At 48.0% G+C, this 21,149-nt stretch overlaps 1 protein-coding gene across 12 annotated transcripts in view; it reads right to left on the bottom strand.

Moving 5' to 3' along the window:
- Nucleotides 1–11,910: 11,910 nt before the first annotated feature.
- Nucleotides 11,911–21,149, bottom strand: part of Tle3 (TLE family member 3, transcriptional corepressor) — a 44,807-nt gene continuing 35,568 nt past the window's right edge. For 4 of the 12 annotated variants that reach the window (XM_057766516.1, XM_057766517.1, XM_057766522.1 and 1 more), the window contains exons 11-20: nt 20,801–20,950; nt 20,293–20,434; nt 19,645–19,844; nt 18,627–18,703; nt 17,661–17,910; nt 17,108–17,355; nt 16,117–16,264; nt 15,426–15,576; nt 14,598–14,674; nt 11,911–13,765 (exon numbers count right to left, since the gene is read on the bottom strand). In XM_057766516.1, the coding sequence (XP_057622499.1) occupies nt 13,658–13,765; nt 14,598–14,674; nt 15,426–15,576; nt 16,117–16,264; nt 17,108–17,355; nt 17,661–17,910; nt 18,627–18,703; nt 19,645–19,844; nt 20,293–20,434; nt 20,801–20,950 (1,551 nt within the window). In that variant the 3' untranslated portion in view covers nt 11,911–13,657. The remainder of the gene's footprint in view (nt 13,766–14,597; nt 14,675–15,425; nt 15,577–16,116; nt 16,265–17,107; nt 17,356–17,660; nt 17,911–18,626; nt 18,704–19,644; nt 19,845–20,292; nt 20,435–20,800; nt 20,951–21,149) is intronic. The other 8 variants (XM_057766519.1, XM_057766525.1, XM_057766526.1 and 5 more) reach the window with 3 other exon arrangements.

Here is a 21,149-nt window from a genome sequence, read left to right as displayed (position 1 = left end):
ACTAGGTTTCGATCCTACTTCAGGAACTGGCTTTGTGGGAGCCTAGCCTGTTTGGATGCTCACGTTCCTGGACCTGGATGGAGGGGGGAAGGGGGGAGGGCCTTGGACTTCCCACAGGGCAGGGAATCTGGACTGCTCTTCAGACTTGAGAGGGAGGGGGAATGGAGTGGTGAGGAGGGGGAGAGGAGTGGGAGGAGGAGGAGGGAAATGGGAGGCGGGGAGGAGGCGGAAATTGTTTCAACAAAAAAAATTAATTAAAAAAAAGATTAAAAAAGTAAAAAGATAATTAAAAATAAAAAATAAGTAAATAAATAAATAAATTTGAAAAAAAAAGTAGAACATACAAGTAAATCAAGCACTTATGTTGCTCTTTCTATGTGTACTGCTTCGAGGTGGCAAACCGATTGAGGGGAGAGGCAGTTTCTCAGTTTCTCTTTTACTCTATCTCGGATGAGAGCACTCTTGGTTCCCGCTCTCCCTGACTCCGTTCTGCCCTCCTCCAGCTCTCTTTGGCCTCTTTACCTGTTTTTCTCCTGCCAAAGTTGGAGTCACTTTCCTGTGCAGTTCCTCTGGGTTCCAGAAACGACACGATAGATCAGTCTCCCTGAAACAACAGGCAGTAGTGCAGGACCGATTGCCCCATAAGATCACCCCACAGGTAGCAATTACCCATGATGGAAACTGAGGCTGCGTCTCAGGGCAGGAGCAGTCATCTCATGGAAGCCAGATTGCTTCTTCACAGAATGACTGCAGTAACAGCTCAGGCGCATCCCTGGCCTGGCTAGTTACCCACACTTCCCGCTACGTAAACCCTGCCCCCAGCTCCCCAAACCCTGCCCCCAGCTCCCCAAACCCTGCCCCCAGCTCCCCAAATCTTCCGTTATTTTCTTTTCCTAGAAAATCCCAGCATCCCCTTCAACCCCTTGAAGACAGATCTGGGTTTATTCTGGCTCTGTCAGTTCTTCCTAGTGGGATCCCATCCATCAATGCTCCTCCGCCTTCTCTTTGATTGGCATATTAGGATGATGACTCAGCCTTCTCTGACTCTCAGAACTGAAGCTTTTGACCTAAAATTACAGCGACAAATTTTGGTGAGGCAGCCAGGAGAAAGAATGCCTTTTGAACATTCTCCAAGCACAATGGATCAGTCTTGGGTAAAGAGGGGAGACTGATGGTCCCACACAATTGCTAGGGTTCCTTTTATTCTTGGGATTTTTCCTAATCTCTCAACTTGGGGCTCCTTCCTACTGTTACTCAGTGAAGCTGAGAAATGAGTGTGTGGGTGGACCCACAGTACAAGCCCTTAATCCTTTCCAGTAGTCCACCCTGGATCTATGTGCTTGTGTGTGTGTGTTGTTGTTGTTGTTGTTGCTTTGCTTTTGTTTATTTAAACTCTGAGACTGTATAATAAAGCCACTTTGGTTTTGCAAGGAAACTTGAAATTATTCAGGGATTGGAGAGACGGCTCAGTGGTTAAGAGCACTGATTATTCTTCCAGAGGACCTAGGTTCAATTCCAGCACCCACATGGCAGCTCACAACTGTCTGTAACTCTAGTTCTAGGAGACCAGATCCCCATGGCAAAACACCAATACATATAAAATAAAAATAACAAAATTTAAAGAAAAAAAAACCTTCTCATTTAAAAAAGAAATTATTCAGGAACAGTAAGGAGCCAGGGTGTTTGGGAAATCTCTGTTGGGCTTTGTAGAACAGGTCGTACTAAGTCCGTCCAATGAGAAAGGCCCTAGGAGAATGTTGATCTAGCCAAGGAGAAGACAGTGTGGCATGTGAAACACAGCCAGAGAATGTAGTACATGAAAAAAAAAAAAGGTAGCCTTCATGTAGATCATTAGATTTTTTTCTTCTTTTTAAAATTATTTTACAGTAGGAATTATTTTGTTAGAAACCAGGAATGTACGCTGAAATGTGTGACCTACACCAGCCCGAAAGGGCACTGTAGACAAGAATCTGCTCCACTATTAATTTTTGGTTTCTGGGTTGAGAAGCTGGACCTATTAGCCATGATATTCCAGACCTGGGCTTCTGGTATAGAATTCCAGTTATGCTAATTATTTAATGAATTTACATAATGATCATAAGTGAAGGCCATCATACAAAAGGAGAAATTCCCAGATAACTATGTGCTTCCTAAGACTCCACAAACCCTGCCTGAGTCTAAACAGGCTGTAGGAGCTGTAGGAACTGTGACAAACACCTGACAATGCCTGACTGAACCTGGGAGATGGTTTTGGCTCCCAGTTTCAATCTATCACGTGGTGGGCGGAGGCTCAGCAGTAGGAGTGACTTGTGGCTAGACAGTGGGAAAGTTGGGCAGCTAGTCTTTACATCTTTATATGGGTCAGGAAGGAGAGAGCTCAGGCAGGAAAAGGGTGTCACATATTACAGGATAGCAAAGCCTGTCTCTAGTATCCTGTTTCTGCTAGAAATACCACAGGTCTCCAGGGTTCCACAAACTCCCAAAGCAGGATTGCCAACTGGATGCCATGTTCAAACACATGAACCAGTAGAGAGTGTGTCACATTCAAACATAGCAACGACATTTATTTATTTATTTGTTTGTTTGTTTGTTTGTTTTTCGAGACAGGGTTTCTCTGTGGTTTTGGAGCCTGTCCTGGAACTAGCTCTTGTAGACCAGGCTGGTCTCGAACGAACTCACAGAAATCCTCCTGTCATTGTCTCCCAAGTGCTGGGATTAAAGGCATGCGCCACCACCGCCCGGCAGCAACGACATTTAAAATTACTGTTCGTTTGTTAAATGATGGTATCCAGCTGTATTTTACAGTTAGATTCTACCTTTCGGGGCTGGTAAAATTTTTACTACTTCAGTGATGAAATGTCTGTGGCTTCCCAGATAAAAGTCCAGTGGAGGGGATTGCATCATGAGTGGATGAGCTGGGGTGGTTAGGTTCGATTCCCTGAGATGGTAGGACTGAGGGTGGGTGACGGCTATGTGGTGTCATTACATTGTCCCCTCAACTGTCGGATGTCTGTTGTTCACAATGAAAAGCTAATCAAACCTTACCCACATTGTTTCTGGGTGAGACACCTGCTCTTGCTGCTATGATGGGAAACCCAGCGATGGCTCATGTAGCCTCTAGTATATTTTGGTAGGTGATAAGATGGAGGCCTGGAGACTGGAGAGATCAAGTGCCACGTGTGACCTTGGTGACCCAGTGAGCTCTAGGAGCTTTATTCTTTGCCACTGGGATGCCACGCTATCCTAGACCCTTTTAGTCATTAGAAACCATTGTAGAGTTGACTCCTGATGGAGTCCAGATCTTTCAGGCTATCTTTTTTCTTAAATATTTAACTATAGAGTGATCTATAGATATATTACTAATATATTCTAATATCTATCATTATCTATTTATCTGTATGTCATCCATCCCATCTATATCTGCCTATATATGTCTGCCTGTCTATCTATCTATCTATCTATCTATCTATCTATCTATCTATCTATCTATCTATCATCTATCCATCCATCCATGTATCTATCTATCTCTAACAACTATCTATTTAACATCTATCTGGATGTCTACTTAATGTGTACGCTCAAATAGTTATTTTGTGTGGGTTTACATCTTACATAAACAGAACCATGTCTCTGAGACTCACTCTTTTCAAACAGCATTATGTTTTGAGTCTTAGCCTAGTTAATACATAAAGTTCTGGCTCATGCATTTTAATACTTGTAAATAATTTCATCATATAAGAAAATGTGTAAGTTTTAAAAATTCTTTCTCCCACTTAAGGAACAGGTTGTTTTAGTTGTTTTTGTTCAAATAAGGAGGCAACACAGGTCCTACCCACAATTCTTTGTGGACTTGCTGAAGAATTTCTCTAGGGTCCATACCTAGGCATGGAGTTGCCAGGTTCTGGGGGCATGTAGCTTCCACTTAAAGATTGCCAAGTTGCTCTACAGAGTGGTTGAGCAAGTTTACACTCTCACAAAGTGTTTGACAAGATGACTCTTTCCCCATCCCCCTAGCAGCTTCCTACTGTCAAACCTACACACTCGCCAATCCGACGGGAGTGAATTGTTCCCTCTGTGATTTTTTTTCAAGTTGCATTTCCCTCTAGCAAGATGGAGACTCTCTGAACCTTTACCGGCCTACCTGTGGATTCTTGCCAATGTCTTCTACCAATTCCTTTAGCTTTTTACATTTCTGTACTGATTTGGGAGAATCTGCATTTATTATACAAACCTAGCTGCTCTTGTTTTGCTGATAGTAAGTATTACATTCCTATCATTTTATTGCTGTTTTCTTATTTCTTGTGTGGCATTTCTTGTTGTAAAGGTAGTTTGAATTTTAACACCAAATTCATCTATCTATCTATCAATCATCTATCCACCTATCGCTCATAATAGCTTTACTTCCTTTTTTATGTTCAACAGTCCTTTCTCTCCTGAGGGTTGTGAGGTGAGTACAAGACCACAGAATCATACATGGAGTCTTAGCTGCCAGGCAGGGACAGTGATTGGACCCTGAGGGTGGCTTGGCCTTCATGAATGGCTCAATCCATTGATGAGCTCAAAACGGAGGCGGGATCTAATGGAGGCAGTAGGCTGCTGGGATCTTGCCCTGGCCCCTCCTTCTTACTTTGCCTCTGCTTCCTGTCCATTATGAGGTGAGCAGCCTTTCCATGGGCTACTGCTGCTGAGATGTTTTGTTTCTCCACAGGCCAGAATCAACAGAACCAAGAACTTGGAGCTGATGCCTCTGAAACAGTGAGTGAAGAGAAATCTTTCCCCCTGAAGTTGTTAGTTTTTGTTTGTTTGCTTGTTTGTTTCTCACATAGATGCAAAGGCTGGCCAACACATTAACAAATATTCTGCTCCAAAAGCTAAAAAAGTGTTTAAAAACCCCCCACCAGAATTAATTTTTGTGAGTTCTGTGAGCTAGCGAGCCATTTTTCCAACATGAATATGGCCTACTGACTGGTGATGTAGATGAGTGGTAGGATACTTGCCTAACAGGGGCAAAGTCTGAGGTTTGACCCCTGCACCGTGGGTATGGGCAAAGGTGGCCCATTGTCCAGAAAATACTTGTCGACAATTCTCTCCTCTGCTGAAGCTACCACCATCTGTGTTTCGGTCTTATTTCCCTCTACACAGGGTCCATCTATGGATTCCACACAAGTATGTTCTGTTGGTCTGTCTACACTGCACTAATAGCACACTTTCCTGTTATTTTTTGATGTCTTCTTATCTTATGATTATCTCCCTCCATGTTTCTCTTCAAAGTCATATTTGATAGTTTGGCTCCTTACCCTTCATATACATCTTAGAGTCAGATTACATAGAAAACGACCTGCTCAGAGTTTGCCTATTATTACATGTATAGACTGCTCAGAAAGGCAGCTTCTTAAATGAGTTTGAATTTTCTCTTCACTTACTAGTTTAGCTTGTGATCTATAGGTTTTTTTTTTAATCTTTGATAAAACGGTGTTGGTTTTTCTCCATAAATATCTTATGTAGATTTATTCATGGGTAGCTTTTATTGTTCTAAGTGCATTTTCCTTTATATTGGGTTTCCCACTGGTTTCTGCGTATGAGTAAGAGTGCTACTGATTTATGAATATTGATCTTGGGTGCCATCACTTAAATAAATGCTTATTTGTTTTAATTGTTGTGCATTCTCTCTCTATGCAGCAAGATGTCTGCAAATGATTACAACCCTGTTTTAGTTCAATCACTGTATCTGTGTTTGTCACTTAATTTTACCTTATTGCATTGGTTAATTGAGGGGTTAAATGTCATCAAAGCACAGACACTGACAATGTCATATCAAAACCCACTACTTTGTACTATTGATATATGTTAATAAAAATTTTACATCATAAAAAGAATATTCTTGATTTTTACCCTTGGTAAAATAATACTTCTGAAACTTTATTGTATTTTAATACTTGGCTACATGCTTAGTGTAGCTAACCATAGTAGCTTTCTATTTTGATGCTTAGAAAAGTCACAATAGCTGGAGAGATGGCTCAGCTATTAAGAACACGGTGTGCTCTTCCACAGGACCAGAGTTCAAATCCCATCATCCATGTGATGGCTCTCAACCATCCGGAACTCCAGCTCCAGAGGATCTGACATCCTCTTCTCCCTTCCATGGGCAATGTGCTCAGTAGTGCGCAGGCATAGATGCAGGCAAACACCTGTACACATGAAATAGAAATAAAATCTTAAATACATTTTGAAAAAGTGATGAATGGGTGCTGGCTTGTAAGACACTTTATCTGCTTATTTCACTGGTAAGCCTGAGTCACCTATGCCCTTGAAAACACTGGGTGCTTTGCAAAGTTTGCTTGTGTGACTCTGCCTCATAACACTGTCAATTATGTCGTCCAGACCTTTTCCATCCCTGGTCATTCCTCTCCATGTGGTCTACCAGTTTCTCTTAGAGGTTTGTTACAACCTCAATTTCTCATCATTGGGTGAAACTTTGCTTTACGTAGTTTGGGTGCTAGTCTGAGCTTGGGAATGCCTCATTCTGTGTGCTAGTAAAAATGATTTAGTCCAACACATTGTTTTTTTATGTATGTACTGTATATGTGTGTACATGGATGAGCTCCCTTGTGTGGCACATGTGGAGAAGAGAGATTGACATCTGGATATCTCCCTTACTGCTTCTCCAGCTTGAACCTGGAGCTCAGTATTTTAGCTAGACTCATTGGTTAGCAAGTCCCTAGGATCAAATGCCCAGGGCTAGAGATAGATGCTCAACCACACCATGCTCAACTTTTTAGATATGTTGGTGTCTTAGTTAGGGTTTCTATTACTGTGATGAAACACCATGACCTAAAAGCAAGATGGGAAGAAAAGGCTTTATTCAGCTTATAGTTCCATATCACTGTTTGTCATCAATGGAGGTCAGGACAGGAACTCAAAACAGGGCAGGAACCTGGAAGTAGCAGCTGAGTCAGAGGCCATGGAGGAGTACTGCTCACTTGCTTGTTTCTCCTGGCTTGTTCAGCTTACTCTCTTATAAAATCTAGGACCACCAATCCCAAAAATGGTGCGACTCACAATGATCTGTGCCCTCCCCCATCAATCACTAATTCAGAAATTGCCTTTATAGGCCTGCCTATAATTTATGGAGACATTTTCTTAATTGATATTCCATCCTGACTTCAGCTTGTGTCAAGTTGACATGAAACTCTCCAGAACAGGTGGATATAACAACTGGGGATTCAAACTCAGGTCCTCATGCTCCCCATGCAAGCACTTTACTGAGCTGTTTCTTCAGACCCTAGCCCAGCTTATCTATGTCCTTTTAGTTTGATGTTTTATTGTCGAAATTGGGCGTTTGAGTCTTGCTTTTTTCAAATCTAATAACAATAGGTTTGAGACATAGAAACATATAGTCAAACACTTCCACCTGTGAATTCCAGGAGATGCTGTGTCCGCATTCCATGTGTCCTCTCCTCTTAGTATGGGAGGGCATGCTCTGAGCCAGGGAGAGCAGGTAGTAGATACTAAAATTGAAAGAGCCTGAGTTGGACAGGGGGACAGACTTCTTTTTATCTCTGGGCTTTTTCCCCATACTCATCACCCCAAGATTTCTAATGCCCTCCCCCAAAGGGATCAGTTCTTTTTATTTTTTAAAGATTTATTTATTATATATACAGTATTCTGTCTGCTTGGATGCCTACAGTCAGGAAGAGGGCACCAGATCTCATTACAGATGGTTGTGAGCCACCATGTGGTTGCTGGGAATTGAACTCAGGACCTCTGGAAGAGCAGCCAGTGCTCTTAACCTCTGAGCCATCTCCCCAGCCCCCAAGGGACCAGTTTTTTCTGCATTCTAAGTATGCCCTCATGAGTCAATCTACCATATATCCACATATCCAAATTCCTAAACAATTCATTCATCCATTTATGATCCAACCATTCATGTATCCATCCATGCATCATCCATACCTACCCATCCCTCCACTCACACATTCATCTGTATCAATCCATTTTTCATCCATACAGACCTCCATTCACATCCATCCATCCATCTCATCAATTTATCATCTATCCATTAATTCACACATCCATTAGTGCATCTATCTGCCTGTTCAACCATCTAGCTGTTTGTCTGTCTACTCATCTATCCAGCCAGCCAACTATCCAACCAACATCAATGTCATAGGAACTCTCCATCTATGTGATATGGACAAAAGAAACATATTCATAAAGTTCCCTTATTGATGGGGTTGATGGGACAGTTACAGACATGCAAAGGAGCTATTTATGAAGCTCTAACCAAAATACATAAAACACTGTAGAATATGAGCATTGCCTTAATCACACACTCATTCACTCAACTAACACTTCCTAAGTGCTAGGATGTGCTAGGTTCTGGTGTAGATACAAGACATGGTTCTTGCTCTCAGAGTTCACTGTCTGGCCAGGGGGTCAGGCATCAGAAATGGTGGATTCATTAATGTCAGTCAAAATAAGCAGGGAGATGACAGGGTGCAGAAGGTAACTGTGAATGCAGTGGCTAGCTTAGGATAGGTATGCCACCCAGACATGGACCTGGGCATGCTCAGTGAACATATCTCAGTGTCTTTTAATGTCAGGCTCGTTGAGAACCCAGTGGTCTAGAGTCCAGCATGGGCATTGGTCCTTCTGCTCCTGAGCTATATCCCTGCTCCTCCTCCTCCTCCCTATTCACCTCCATCCTTGGCTAAGTGAGAACCTACCCATCTGTTTAGTCTATACTCTTAGCCTGACTTCTGGGCTGGGAACACTAACAGGGAAGGTAGCAGCAAGAGCTGGAGCTCAAGAAAGCTGAGCTGGAGCAAGAAGGTGGAGTAAGAACTAGACCGGGCTGGGTTGGGCATGGTGTTGGGATTATGCTTCTTCCCCAGACCTCAGAACATGCTGTCCCTTCTCTCTGGAACCTCCCTCCCCACCTCCCTCTGGCATGCCACCTAGATCCTTAAGGTATGCTTAGTTCCTTAAGGTATGCTTAGTTCCTGCTCCTCCTGGGGCCTCTTTGCACTCAGTCTGTTGCCCAGGCAAAGCCTCTGGCATGCCAACACAGAGCACAGTAACTGACTTTGTTACTGTCTCAATGGATGTGAAGGTATTCATATTGATCCTTAACAACTGGAACTAGGCCTAGCAACGTACAAGATTCTATCACATAAGCACCCACTGAACAGATGGATGGGATAGATGGACGGTAGGTAGATGGGTGGGTAAAAGAGCAGATGGGTGATTGGGTAACAGAAGGCTGGTGGATGGGAGAGTGAGCAAGACGGGCAGGTGAGTTCTAGAACAGGCCTATGACTTCTCTGAGCCATCTGCTCTCCATGAGAAATCTTTCACTAGCAACACTGAAGAAGGCCCAGGAAGCCTCATTCCCTGGATTAGAATCCTCCAAACAAGCTGTTGAGTCCTGTACAGTGGGCAGCTTCCTCCTCCCTTCCTGTTTTGAGAATGACAGGTAATAGGTTGAGATGGTTTGGGCTTAAATGTGTCGTGTAAAATAAAATAAAACAACAACAAACTCAATGTAGATCTCCCTCTAGACACCAAAGGTCATTTTATTGTAATCTTTGACTTGGAGTTGATGGCTGGGATGCAGTAGGGTGAGAGGAGGTAAGACAAGGTCTTACTCTGTAGTCCAGGCTGACCTGAAACTCACTATACAGCCCAGGCTAGCCTCAAATTCCCAGCAGTCACCTTGCCTCAGCCTCCTAAGTAGTGGAACTCCAGGAGTGAGACACTGTGCCAGTTGGTGTAACAGTTCTTAACTACTTCATGAGGATAGAAGAGCTCGCTATGTAGCCCAGGCTGGCCCTGAACTTAACAGAGATCCACTTGCCTCTGCCTTCTAAGTGTTGGGATTAAAGGCATGTGCCACCACACCTGGGCCTTTTCCTGGTTTTTTTTGAGTGTAGAATATTTATTAGAAGTAGCAAAAAAAGAGTGCTAAATAATTACTAGAAGTTTAATGCTTGTCTGATTTAGTTTATATTTAAAATGATGTTATTTTCCAATTCCCTGTTCTTAAAAAGCAAAAACTATATTCACATCATTTTGGGACAGTTAGTGGTTATTTCGTAACACCCATCAGCCTTATGAAGCACCCATTTAGCCCTAACACCCAGGTCCCTGAACCCCAAACTCTGAGCCCTTATAATCATCTGGAGATGGAGGTATCCAGGAGGCAAAAATGGCAGATGGGGTGTTGTTTCTGAGACTGGTCTAGTCAGGTACAATCACAGGTGACCTGGACACTTGTACACCCACCCCCATAGGGATAAAGTCTCAGTCTCTCCTCCCACCGAGAAGACCTTGCTTTGAACAATGGAAGAACTCCAGGCATCATTTTCTACCACTACTCAGGCTCTGAACTTGACAAGCTAGTCCGAGCTGCCAGATGCTGAGGTCTGACCTGGGCAGCTACACCTAGCTACAGAGACCACAGGCACCAAGATGCAAGGAATACCGTAAAGGCTGAGTGCCAAGAGCCTAGGTTTTTTTTTTTTTTTTTTTTTTTTACAAGAGCAAATTAATAGGGAGTGACTTTTTGAAAAGCGGAGGAAAATGCTACCCAGGCCCCTCACCACTCTTCATCCTCTTCAGGGGGCAGATGTTGAAGATGATGCAGGACCGATCAGGCACATTAGGAGGAATAGTTGGTAACCCTTGGCTGTGCTGGAATCACCTCGTCATGAAAACACTGATTTCTAAAGTCAATGTACCGGGCAGAGGGTGGGGGAGGGGAGACCCAAGGAAGCTGGTGAGCACTGGCATGAGACAGGCTTGGTGGCTTGCCTGAGGCTGGTGGGTGGCAAAGACACTATGGTGCCTGTAGGATTCAGGGACTGAATCTGGGTTCTCTCCTTGGAACCTTGACCAGATCCAGGTATCTTCTGGGCCAAGAAGCCTACTGGAAACTCTTTCAGAAATGGGAGTTAACAGTGGCCTTTTGTCCTAGCGAGGACTGTCACTTAGTGTCACCTCCAAGGTCCATCAGGCCCAACTCCAAACAAGAAGCTGCCACTGGTTGGAGAAAGGGGTGGTCCAGAGGGGATACTGGTGAGGATGGCGCTGTAAGAGCCTATAACCTCAGACTGAGCTTCTCCTGAGCAAAATGACCCAACTGGACAGCTGTTCTGTCTACACAAACTGCTTCATTCTGAGACCCTCACTTAATTGTTTAGTTATTCCTCTTGCATGAAGGGACAGCAGGCAACCATTGCTGTGACTGACACAGTAACGAGCAGAGAACCATGACAATCCTGGGTTCTACGAGAGGCTTGTTTCAGTAATGGGTAGATGAAGGCCAGGGAATTCAATTCCAATCTCCTCTGCTTTCCCAGCCTTCCTGAGATCACTCACCTGGCCTTGCCCTGTCTGCCTTGCTCAACATTTAAAAGCACATTTGTGATCTAGAGGCTGAATGCCTCTGGTCACATCTATATTAATGAGGCTTGAAAAAAAATGCAGGTTTTTCAGGATTCTGAAGGTCACGACACTCTTATATTTCATTTGAAATTTCTCAATGATTTTGCCCAGTGGCTTCTCGCGGACAGCCATACACGAGGTCGGGGCTACTCCATGGCCTGCCTGCCCTTTGAGATCCATCTCACCCAGGGGTTCCCAGCCTACTTCCTCCTGGTGCTTAGACCAAGACAGCGATGTAGGCTCTTGAAAATCATGGAAAGCCCAATAGCCCTGTTCAGTCTTTTGGGGAGGTGGAAGGAGGGATGCACGGCTTTGAGATGACACGGGTATAGGGCTGCGTGATGAGATAGATGCTGCCCAGGTTCTAGAATGCAAGTGGACCAACCACGGTCCCCGCTTCCCCAGGAGTGACTGACACACTGGAGGGAAAAGGCAATTAAGACACAACAATCAAACCAACCTTTTTAAATAGTAACTTTTAAAAATATAAAAACAGCTCATTACAATGACTTTTCAATTTTCTTTTTTCTTCAGGAATAACTCTCTTCCACCCTTCCCCTCCTGGCTAGAACCTTACCAAGTGGTGGCCAGTGACCATCTGAAACCCAGAGACAGATGGGCAGACTCCAGACAGGCATGACACACCTCTCTCAGGAAGGTGCAGGGTGCCATGGCCTTTCCATGTCCCAACACACATCCTGTTGGGGGACAGCCACTCAGCTGGAACACTGGAGGTGGGCAGGTTTCATAGGCGCGCTACCTTCCTACAGTGAGTCCCACATTATAAAATAATCCATAAAAATGCAATATAAAAACTCTCTTCCATATGCTACATCCATGGAGAGCCCACCAGCAGAGCTCACACGGTCTTTAGCTTTTCTTTAATAAAACAACAAAAGACCAAAACAAACCAAACAAACCTAATACCACAAACATCGGTACCCAGGGGGCAATACCTGCGGATGACAGTCCATCTGCCCAAGCCTATGACAGCTGCAGGTTAGCACAGTGCGCCAGGCTGTGGCCCTCAGCCCCGCCCAGGAGTGGGAAGAGAACCCATCTTCTCAGACTCACAGACCTGGGGGCTCCCGCTTCACCCCTTCAGGGAGTAGAAAGGGCAAAAAGCAGGAAAGGGGAGAAGGCATCTTATGAAAGGATATCACTTCTAATTCTTTTTATTCAAATTAAAAAAAAAAAAAAGCACCCACACCAGTTGCTGTTTTTCTCTGGTAGCTCCCTGAGCTGAGTCGCTGAGTCCCCCAACCCCCCACATGGAATCCTTTCTAGGCTGCTCTGGAGGAGTCCGAGAGGGAGTCCCTTGAACTTCCATTCCTCTTCACAATGATTGAGTGTGCCCCAAAGAGAAAGTCAGGGCCCAGGGCGGACAGAAGGAGAGATGGGGAGAAGGCAAGGGAGGGGAATCCACAGGAAATCCTCGCTGTTCCTGTGGATGATAGCCCAGGCTGGCCCATCCCAGTACTGAGTTTGCTTGTCCATCTGCCTATCGCTCCATCCTTACGTGCCCTGACTGGTGGTAAAACCCGTGTGGAGGTATTCCCAGAAGGCCAGGCGGATCTGGCCATCCCCAGGAACTCCCCCTACCCCACTTTCTCTTTCTGCCTACCTTCCCCACAGGAACATTTGTTAAAAAATAAAATAAAGTAAAAAAGAAGAAAGAAAGAAAAGCCACCACCATGAGTGGATTACAAATACAGCAGGCAAAATACACGGCGAGCATCGGTGGGAAGGGGCCTCCTCCCTCGCTGGCCGGTCAGCAACCACAGTCTCTTATTTACACTGTTCACAAACCTCGTGCACTGCACAATCAGAAAATGAGGCACCCCTCCCCAGAACAACAATGTGGTCTACTCCAGTGTCCCCCACCCCAGAGCAGGGAGGGGACAGGTCAGAAAGGGGACGAAGAGACAGACTCATGAGGGTCTCTGTGGGGGCGGGGAATGGAAGCAGAAGCCTCCAGATAAATCTGTTTGAAGTATCTGCCAGCACTGGTAAGGGGGAGAAGAGAAAGCCCATCGAGTCTGTCAGACACATCAATCCACAAAGGGGCGTGCGTCCTCTCCGGCTTCTGGAGTGCAGCCCCACACTGCTGCTTCCCCCATTCCACTGCCATCCTCGGGGGCCTGGCCAGCGTCTCCCCATCAGGGCTGCGTGGGTGTCTCCCAGAGTTTGACAGGCCTGTTAGAGTCCTTGTTCAGTAGATGACCTCGTAAACTGTGGCCTTCTTGTCACCAGAGCCTGTTACAATGTATTTGTCATCCGCTGAAATGTCACAGCTCAAGACAGATGAGGATTCCTTAGACTGGAGGAGGAAAGACATGGAGAAAGAGGAACACATTTAGTGTGGGGAGCAAACAGACAGGAATTCACTCCGGGTACACCCTGGCACTCCAGGACTTGGAGCAAAATCACCTCCCACTCTCCAGCTCAGGCTGAAGCAGCACTGCTGGAGAGAGGCCTACCTCCCCTCCAGCTCAGTGAGTCCCCTCCCACCTGCTCTCCACAAGGAACAGCTCCTGAGCTGGCTTCAGTATGAAGGTTGGCAGAAGGATGAAGGATGAAAACGGGACACTTAGAAACCTCCCAAGGGACATTCATGGCACATGGGACCAGGCATTTAAGCAGGGAGCTGTAAGTGGTTTGCTGTGATCGTGTGTGTTTAAGAATGAGAGTGACCGAAGAAAAACTGAGAGTGAGTGATTATGAGTTATACTGTGGAGGGATGTGTATGTGAGACGGGGGGGAGGGGACTCTGGATCTTTAAAACCTGTAAAAAATGCATGTTTGTGCTAATGCCCTTCACACCGATGGCTCGGGGTGGCCATCCTAACCTGAATGGGTTTCATTGGATGAAATGGCTACTTCATGGAGTCAGCCACGCTCACTATATTTTACTCCCCGGGTGCCACGTGACCGAGTCCCTTCATAGATGCTCTTACCCTGTGGGGGGCGGGGACCACAACACAGTGTGCCTCTAGCCCCCACATCCTCCCCATCCAGTAGGGGCTAGGCAGGGATGAGCCAGGTCTGCTCCTAGCTCCAGAGTCATCCTGTCCTGCCTCCTGCTGCCCTCCCCCATCTCTGTGGCCACCTACTGACTCAGATGAGTCTGGAGAAGATAAGAAGGGGCGTACCTGGAAGATGCTGGCTCCATAGGGCGTCCTCCAGGCATTGAGAAGGTTGTCTTTCCCAGTGCTCACAAACCACTTGCCTGCAAGCAGAGGTAAAGAAACCCTCAGACTGTGGCTTGATGCTGGGGCACAGCAGAACCCACCCCAGGTTGTCTGTGCATGACAGAAACACCCTCAGACATGCTGAACCAGGTCTTAGAGCTTGCTGTTCTCCACTCCTGAAAAGCAGTTACAAGCGAGGCTCATAGATACCTAAAGGATGCCCTTTTCTGCATCAAGGGAGAGTCAGGAGGAGCAGGAACAAGAAAGTAAGATTCAATTAACCGAGTTGAGTGCTTCTCCCCAAAAGATCCCCCACTGAAGCCACTCAGACCAGCTGTCCTTCCCTGTCTATGGCTGGAAGGTGACAGCAAGCACCAGAAACAGCAAAAACCCAACAGTATGAAGAACCAGCCGTCAGAGAAGACTCCCCAGCAAGTGGGTTCCTGGCTGTGGCTCCTATCATCCCCCAAAGCCACATGCTCTTCCCAGCCAGTTTCTCTGGGGCTAAGAGTTGGAACCATGTGTCTACAGGTGCACAGAAGCTGTGGCCATAACCTTCATGGAAGATCCACATCAACACAGGTCAACACAAAAGGGCTCTGGCCTCCCGTTCTGTGAATTAGGGATCCCAGGGTGTCATCTGTGTCCAAAAGGATAGGGCATAAGACACTTCTCCCCTCCAGTAGGGGCAGTTCACTCAGAGACTGTGGATCCTACTCTTTCCCCACCCTTTAGCAGACCAGGCTGCCCACACTGGCTCCCACGCCAGGCTGGGGCCTCAGGGCTTACCACAGTAGGCAAATTTGAGGGACAGCACGCAGCTCTCGTGCAGGTGCAGCTGGTACTTGTCCGGCTTGGTGTGGTGCAGGACCTCCACATTGCTGCTCTCCATGCCCACGGCCAGCCACTCCCCCGTGGGGCAGTAGCCCAGGGAGAAGATCTGATGGGACAAACAATTTAGTGTCCCCTCTGCCCGCAGGGCTGGAGAACAGCTCCTTTGGCAAAGTTGGACCCTCCTCGCTTCACTCCCAAACCAAGCCCAATAACCAGTTCCTGTGAGGGCAGAGCAGGAGGAGGTGCACTTTGCTGACTCTGCAAGCTGCCCTCATTGCTTAGGAAATTGGCAACTACCACACTCTACATTAAGGTACTGAGCGCTAAAATAATGAAGCAAGTCTAACGGCAAGAAATACCAAGGATTGTGGTCAAGGTTTTTCGGCCTTGAGTCAGATGCTCACACCAGAGGTGGGAGGGAGCCAAAAGCAAACCGAGGAACACAGGGAGCAAGCTGAGGAACTAGGATGAGTCAAGGGGGTCCATCTCCAAGGCCACACCCACGCTACACTACTACTGCTTCTTCCAAGAAACCTTCCCAGCTGGCTCATGCTGGCCCCTTGGCAATCATGACCCTGTGTGGTCCCTCTGTCCCGACAGGTACTAGGGCCTGAGAGACGGGGAGCACAGCGCCTGCGCTACACACCTGGGAAGTGAAATCATGCTGCTGAAGCTGCCGCCCCTCACGCAGGTCCCAGGAGCGCACAGTGTTGTCCAGGCCTCCAGTCCATAGCTTAGTGCCATCATGAGAGATGTCTATACAGCTGGCCCCATCTGTGTGGCCCTGGAACTGCCTAGGAAGGCCAAGCAAGGAAGAAGGGTGAGCCCCAGGAAGGCCCTGACTACGAATCATCACAAGGACTAGGGCAGCCCTGCAGCCAAGCTAGAGAGGAACTGGAGGCGCAAAGGGCTCGCTCGCATGCCTCGAACCCTTGGACAGCAGGAAGCAGGGCTAGAGTACCAGGCCCCTCCTACTCCATTCAGGGGTGCTACCGAGGAAAGGTTCCCTGAGAAAAGGGGTAACCCCCTGATTCCATATGTATCCAGGTAGGCCCCTTGGTGGGCCCACTTTGCTCTAGAGGAGGCAATGGAGAGGAAGGCAGAAAGATCCTATACAACTCTGTATAATGTTTAGGGTAGCAGGCCCTGCTGTTGTTGGGGCACACCCCTCAATCTAGTCTGTATAGTCTCTAACTAGCCTCAGGCTACACAGTCTAAAGGCTACAGTCCAAAATGTGCCCAAGGGTCTCATGAGTAACCCTGGGAGATGACTGTGGGCAGGCACCGCTGTCCACCACTGCATAGGGCAGTATGACTCAGGAGGACACTGCACCACCCCCAGGTCACACAGAACCCAAGCGGGCAGCACATGATGTCTTGCAGGCAGGACACGAAGGTCAGCAGTTCTGCCCCACCCCGGGTCTAACTGCTAAGCAATGCTGTTCTTTCTCCCACCCTCTGCTGTCGCCACTCAAGCTGCTTTACCAGAACTGCTCCAAGCTCTGCCCCTCCCCCACCTTCCCCCAAAGCTGCCCTTTGCCTTTGCACCCAACTGCTCCTTACATCTCCACAGAGCTGAGATCATGGGCTGGCTGGGTGGGTATAAATCCCCCTAGCTGCTCCCTTGCCAGCCTCACCTGACCAGGGTCTGGTTGTGCAGGTCCCACACTGCAATGTTCCCATCACTGCAGCAGGAGAAACACACTTTGGCATCAGGACTGATGGCCAGGGCATAACAGGCTGGAGCTGAGGAAGTCAGCTCAGCCTTGATGCGGGGAGTGGGCGAGGCCAGGTCCCAGATGGTGAGCGTGCTGGCCTCACCACCTACAATGAGCGTGCGCCCATCAGGGAGAAGCTTGCACGAGCGGATGTAGTTATCCCTGTTCTGGAAGAAGAATAGGGTTAAGTGTTACCCACTGTTTTCCCATGGACCGAAAAGGCCACAGTCTGTAACTTAGCAGCTCCACTCAATTTCTCACGTGTTTCTCTAAAATTTTGAGTTTAGGAGTCTCATTGTCATCTCCACTTGCAGACGTCCCAACTAGGGCTCGGCAGTTAGTCAGTTTACCCAAAGCTGTTCGGCTAACCCAGAGCTGAGCCTGGCTACACAGGCCTACTGTCCTCCCCCACGGCTAGGTCTACCCTGCTCCCCTCCAGCTACAGAAGATGCCCATGGCCCTGGACTCTCACCAAGCAGTCCAGCTGGGAGATGGGACTCTTGCTGCCTGGCTGGCTGATGTCCCATATCTTCACACAGCCCTTGCCACCTGTGTAGACGTGCCGGGTGGGGTTGCTGATGGTCACAGCACACACCACCTCCCCGTGACTGAGCGTGTTGATCTGCCGGGCATGCCTGGGAATTCCGGGGCCTGCTAGTGCATCATGGGGGAAGGGCACAGGCTGCATCTGCCCATCAGCGCTCACATGGAAGGAGTACGCCCTACAAGAAGGAGGTGGGTCACTCCTACCATCTACCCCCTTCCAAGTCAATGTATAGACACACCATGATTTTCTGCCCTGATTCCAAGCCCCTCTCCCTTAAATCCCTTAAGTCCAGGAGCCCCTTGGTACTAGGATGGCTTCATCAGGTTAGGACCTACTTAATATTCCAACCTTGAATTTTATTCCAGTTATACAGCCTTGCTCCAAATCAGTTTAGGAGTTCCATGGATGCTACGGAATGCCCTTTTACCTATGTGTGTGTGTCAGTGACACTAGGGATCCAGTTTGTTCTGCCCATGTTACTGTGGGTACCTTCTCAACGACATGAGAACTATTTAAGTACAGTGCCAGTTTCTATGTGGTATGCATGGCTCAACCTTCAATTTTCCCAATAACCCACGGTGCAAAGAGCAGGGGAATTCGAGGCAGGGAAGGAGCTGGGGTCTTTGCAGCAGGCAGAACTTGAAGAAATCCCCAGGGCCCATATAGATAGATCCATGAATTCTGCTTACAGGAACTCTAGTCCTCCCAGAGTCAAATACCCAGGCCTAAGCATCCCTCAGCTGCCCTGGCAGGGGGTTTCTGTGACTGATTTCCTTGGGTCATGACCTTGCCTAGGGTGGTGCATCCAGCAGGACCCTTGCTCAGAGGATGGAGGGGGTACTATCATTGTGTACCCCATGAAGCATGCAAAGAGAATAACCAAGTACTTACGGTTTCCCTCCAGGAATGGAGGCAAGACTTGAGGGCAAGCCCGTGGCCCGCATAGGGGGGTGAGGGTCAAAACCAACCTATAAAGAAAGAAGGGCTGAGTCATTTCGCCACCACATATTCCCCATGGCCACAATCATCTGCGCGTGCTACACCCTGTGGCTTCTCCAGAATCAGGTGACAACATTGCTGAACAGAGCCCATGTCAGAGAAGGCAAATGCTAGGAAGGAGAAGTGTCCTGCCAGGATAGTAACACACAGGACAGCAATAAACCCCATCTCTTGACCTGCATCCTCTGCTCTGCCAGACAGAGTGGGCCCGGTCCCATTTCTCTCCTCCCTGAGTGTGCTGTAAGCCTGTGAAGTAAGGCCACCCCAGGTACAGGAAGCACAGAGAAAAACTGTCCTGAAAAAGCAAGTCCTTTCTGCCAGCCTTAATCCTGTTTATCCTCAGTTATTGTCACCGCCAGCCCCACCTCACCAAAACCCTGTTACCTGGCCAGATGTCACTAAGCTCTTATTGGGACTCTTATCCCCTTTCAGGGTATAAGCCCTGGCCTCAGACTAGAAAGGGCAGTCCAAGAGCTATCTTTAGTCATCTGAGAGCAGCAGGCAGATAGGGCGAAGCCCAGGTCTGCCACCCCGTACAGAAATGCCTTCTCAAGCGGGTGCTCTCTCCCGAGCAGCTGTCAGGTGCACACGCTGTGCTGGCTAGTTTTATGTCAACCTGACACAAGTTACAGTCATCGAAAAGGAGGGACCCTCAATTGATAAAATGCCTCCATAAGATCTGGCTGTAAGGCCTTTTCTTAATTAGCAATTGATGGGGGTGGGTCCAGCCCATGATGAAATAAACCTTTTCCTCCCCAAGTTGCTTTACGTCACTGCTACAATAAAAACCCTAAGAAAACACACAAAGGTCCCTTCAGCATGCATGGACATGTACCACACCAACCCTGCCAGCTTCCCATTCCCTGCCCAATGCTCCCACCCCCAAAAAGGAGCCAAAAGGTCTACGTACAGCTCCAAAGCTCACCATTGGCGATCGGCCATAGGCGGCGGCTGCAGCAGCGGCGGCGGCACTCATCTGGGGTGGGATGTTGTGCAGGCCGGCGTAAGCGCTTGGGCTGGTGAGGGAGCCATTCATCTCGTGGTGGCTCATCATGGCAAAGGGTGCTGCATAGGAGCTGGTGAGGGAGATGGGTGTGCGCAGGGCGGAGGCTGTGAGGTGAATGAGGAGGGCATCAGTGGGGAGTGGGCATGAGAGAGGGTGGGCACCCCCTCCTGCTAGATAGAGCTGCGGCCACAGCCCTCCTATATTTTGCAGCAGCCTACGATGAACCACCCAAATGGATTCTTGACTTCAGAGCCCAAGGACGGGTTCATTTCTTTTCAAAGGCCCAGGGAAGAAGGCCTCACAAAACCGTTAACAGAAGTGGACTTGTAGACTCTGATGTACCAATGTCAAAGAGCCTCATAAATTCTGATATACCAATGTCAAAGGTCCAGGCTTCTATTTCCTTAAGCCTGATGTTGCAGATCACCAGGCAGAACTATGAAGCCCCAGCTTGAACACACTCCTCTGCTCTTCACCATTTGTTTGACCCCAGCCTGGCTAAGGACCAACCACCCTTCCCCCACCAGATCGACCAGGGCCCGTGGTGCCTACCCATTATACCTATCGGGTCCATGCCTGGAGGTTTGCCCGGCATTGACCGGAGCCCCGGGGTCGTGCTGGTGCCTGGAGTTGGGGCATCATTCCTTGGTGTTGGTGTGTTGGATTTGAGCCCAGGTGTAGAAGATTTGTCATTCTGAGAAGGGGAGACAGAGACCAAGAGACGCCATGAGGATTCCTTTCTCCCAAGAGCTGGGCAAAATGCCCAGTCCTGATCCCATATGAAGCCAAGCATGGGGTGAACAGAAGTCCCTACTTGGTAGGGACTGTGGTGAAGGTTCTAATTTAAAACAAGGAACCAAGGCTCTGATACATTCAGCAGTGAGAGGCTCGGCTGGTGTGGGTTAATGACTTAAATGCAGCCAATCCCAACAGCCACGCTCTTTCCACACCCCAACTCCCACCCTCCAAGTAGCACAGCCTGAGTTCCAGCCTCTGCACACCTCCCATTTCTCTCCTTCCCTGCCCACATCTGTCAGGTGCCAAGGCAGACCCCACATACATGACCAAGGTCTTTGGTCTTGGAGGAGGGCGTGCTACTGGAAGAAGCCACCGAGGCCGGGCTGGTAGGGGCATCTTTCTTCAGGCGGGCTTTGTCCAGCCCATTTTCAGGAGGGGAGTGTGCTGGGCTCACCCGAGGCGTCGCTGGGTCCTGAGAACACAAGTGTTACAGAGTTCGGAAGCTGCAGGCAGGTGTCCCTGCCCTGGACACAGGAAGTCAGAGGACTTGGGTGCAGGGCAGTTAGCTCTTAACCTTGAGTTTGAGCACTTCACCTCACAGGTGGGGTGAACACGAACCTGGCGAGAGGGAGGAGTGACCTGCCCCAGGCCTTATACAAGTCCAGAACACT

Source organism: Chionomys nivalis, chromosome 4 (assembly GCF_950005125.1).
Source record: "Chionomys nivalis chromosome 4, mChiNiv1.1, whole genome shotgun sequence".
NCBI lineage: Eukaryota > Metazoa > Chordata > Mammalia > Rodentia > Cricetidae > Chionomys > Chionomys nivalis.
This window is presented reverse-complemented; position numbering and strand designations above follow the sequence as displayed.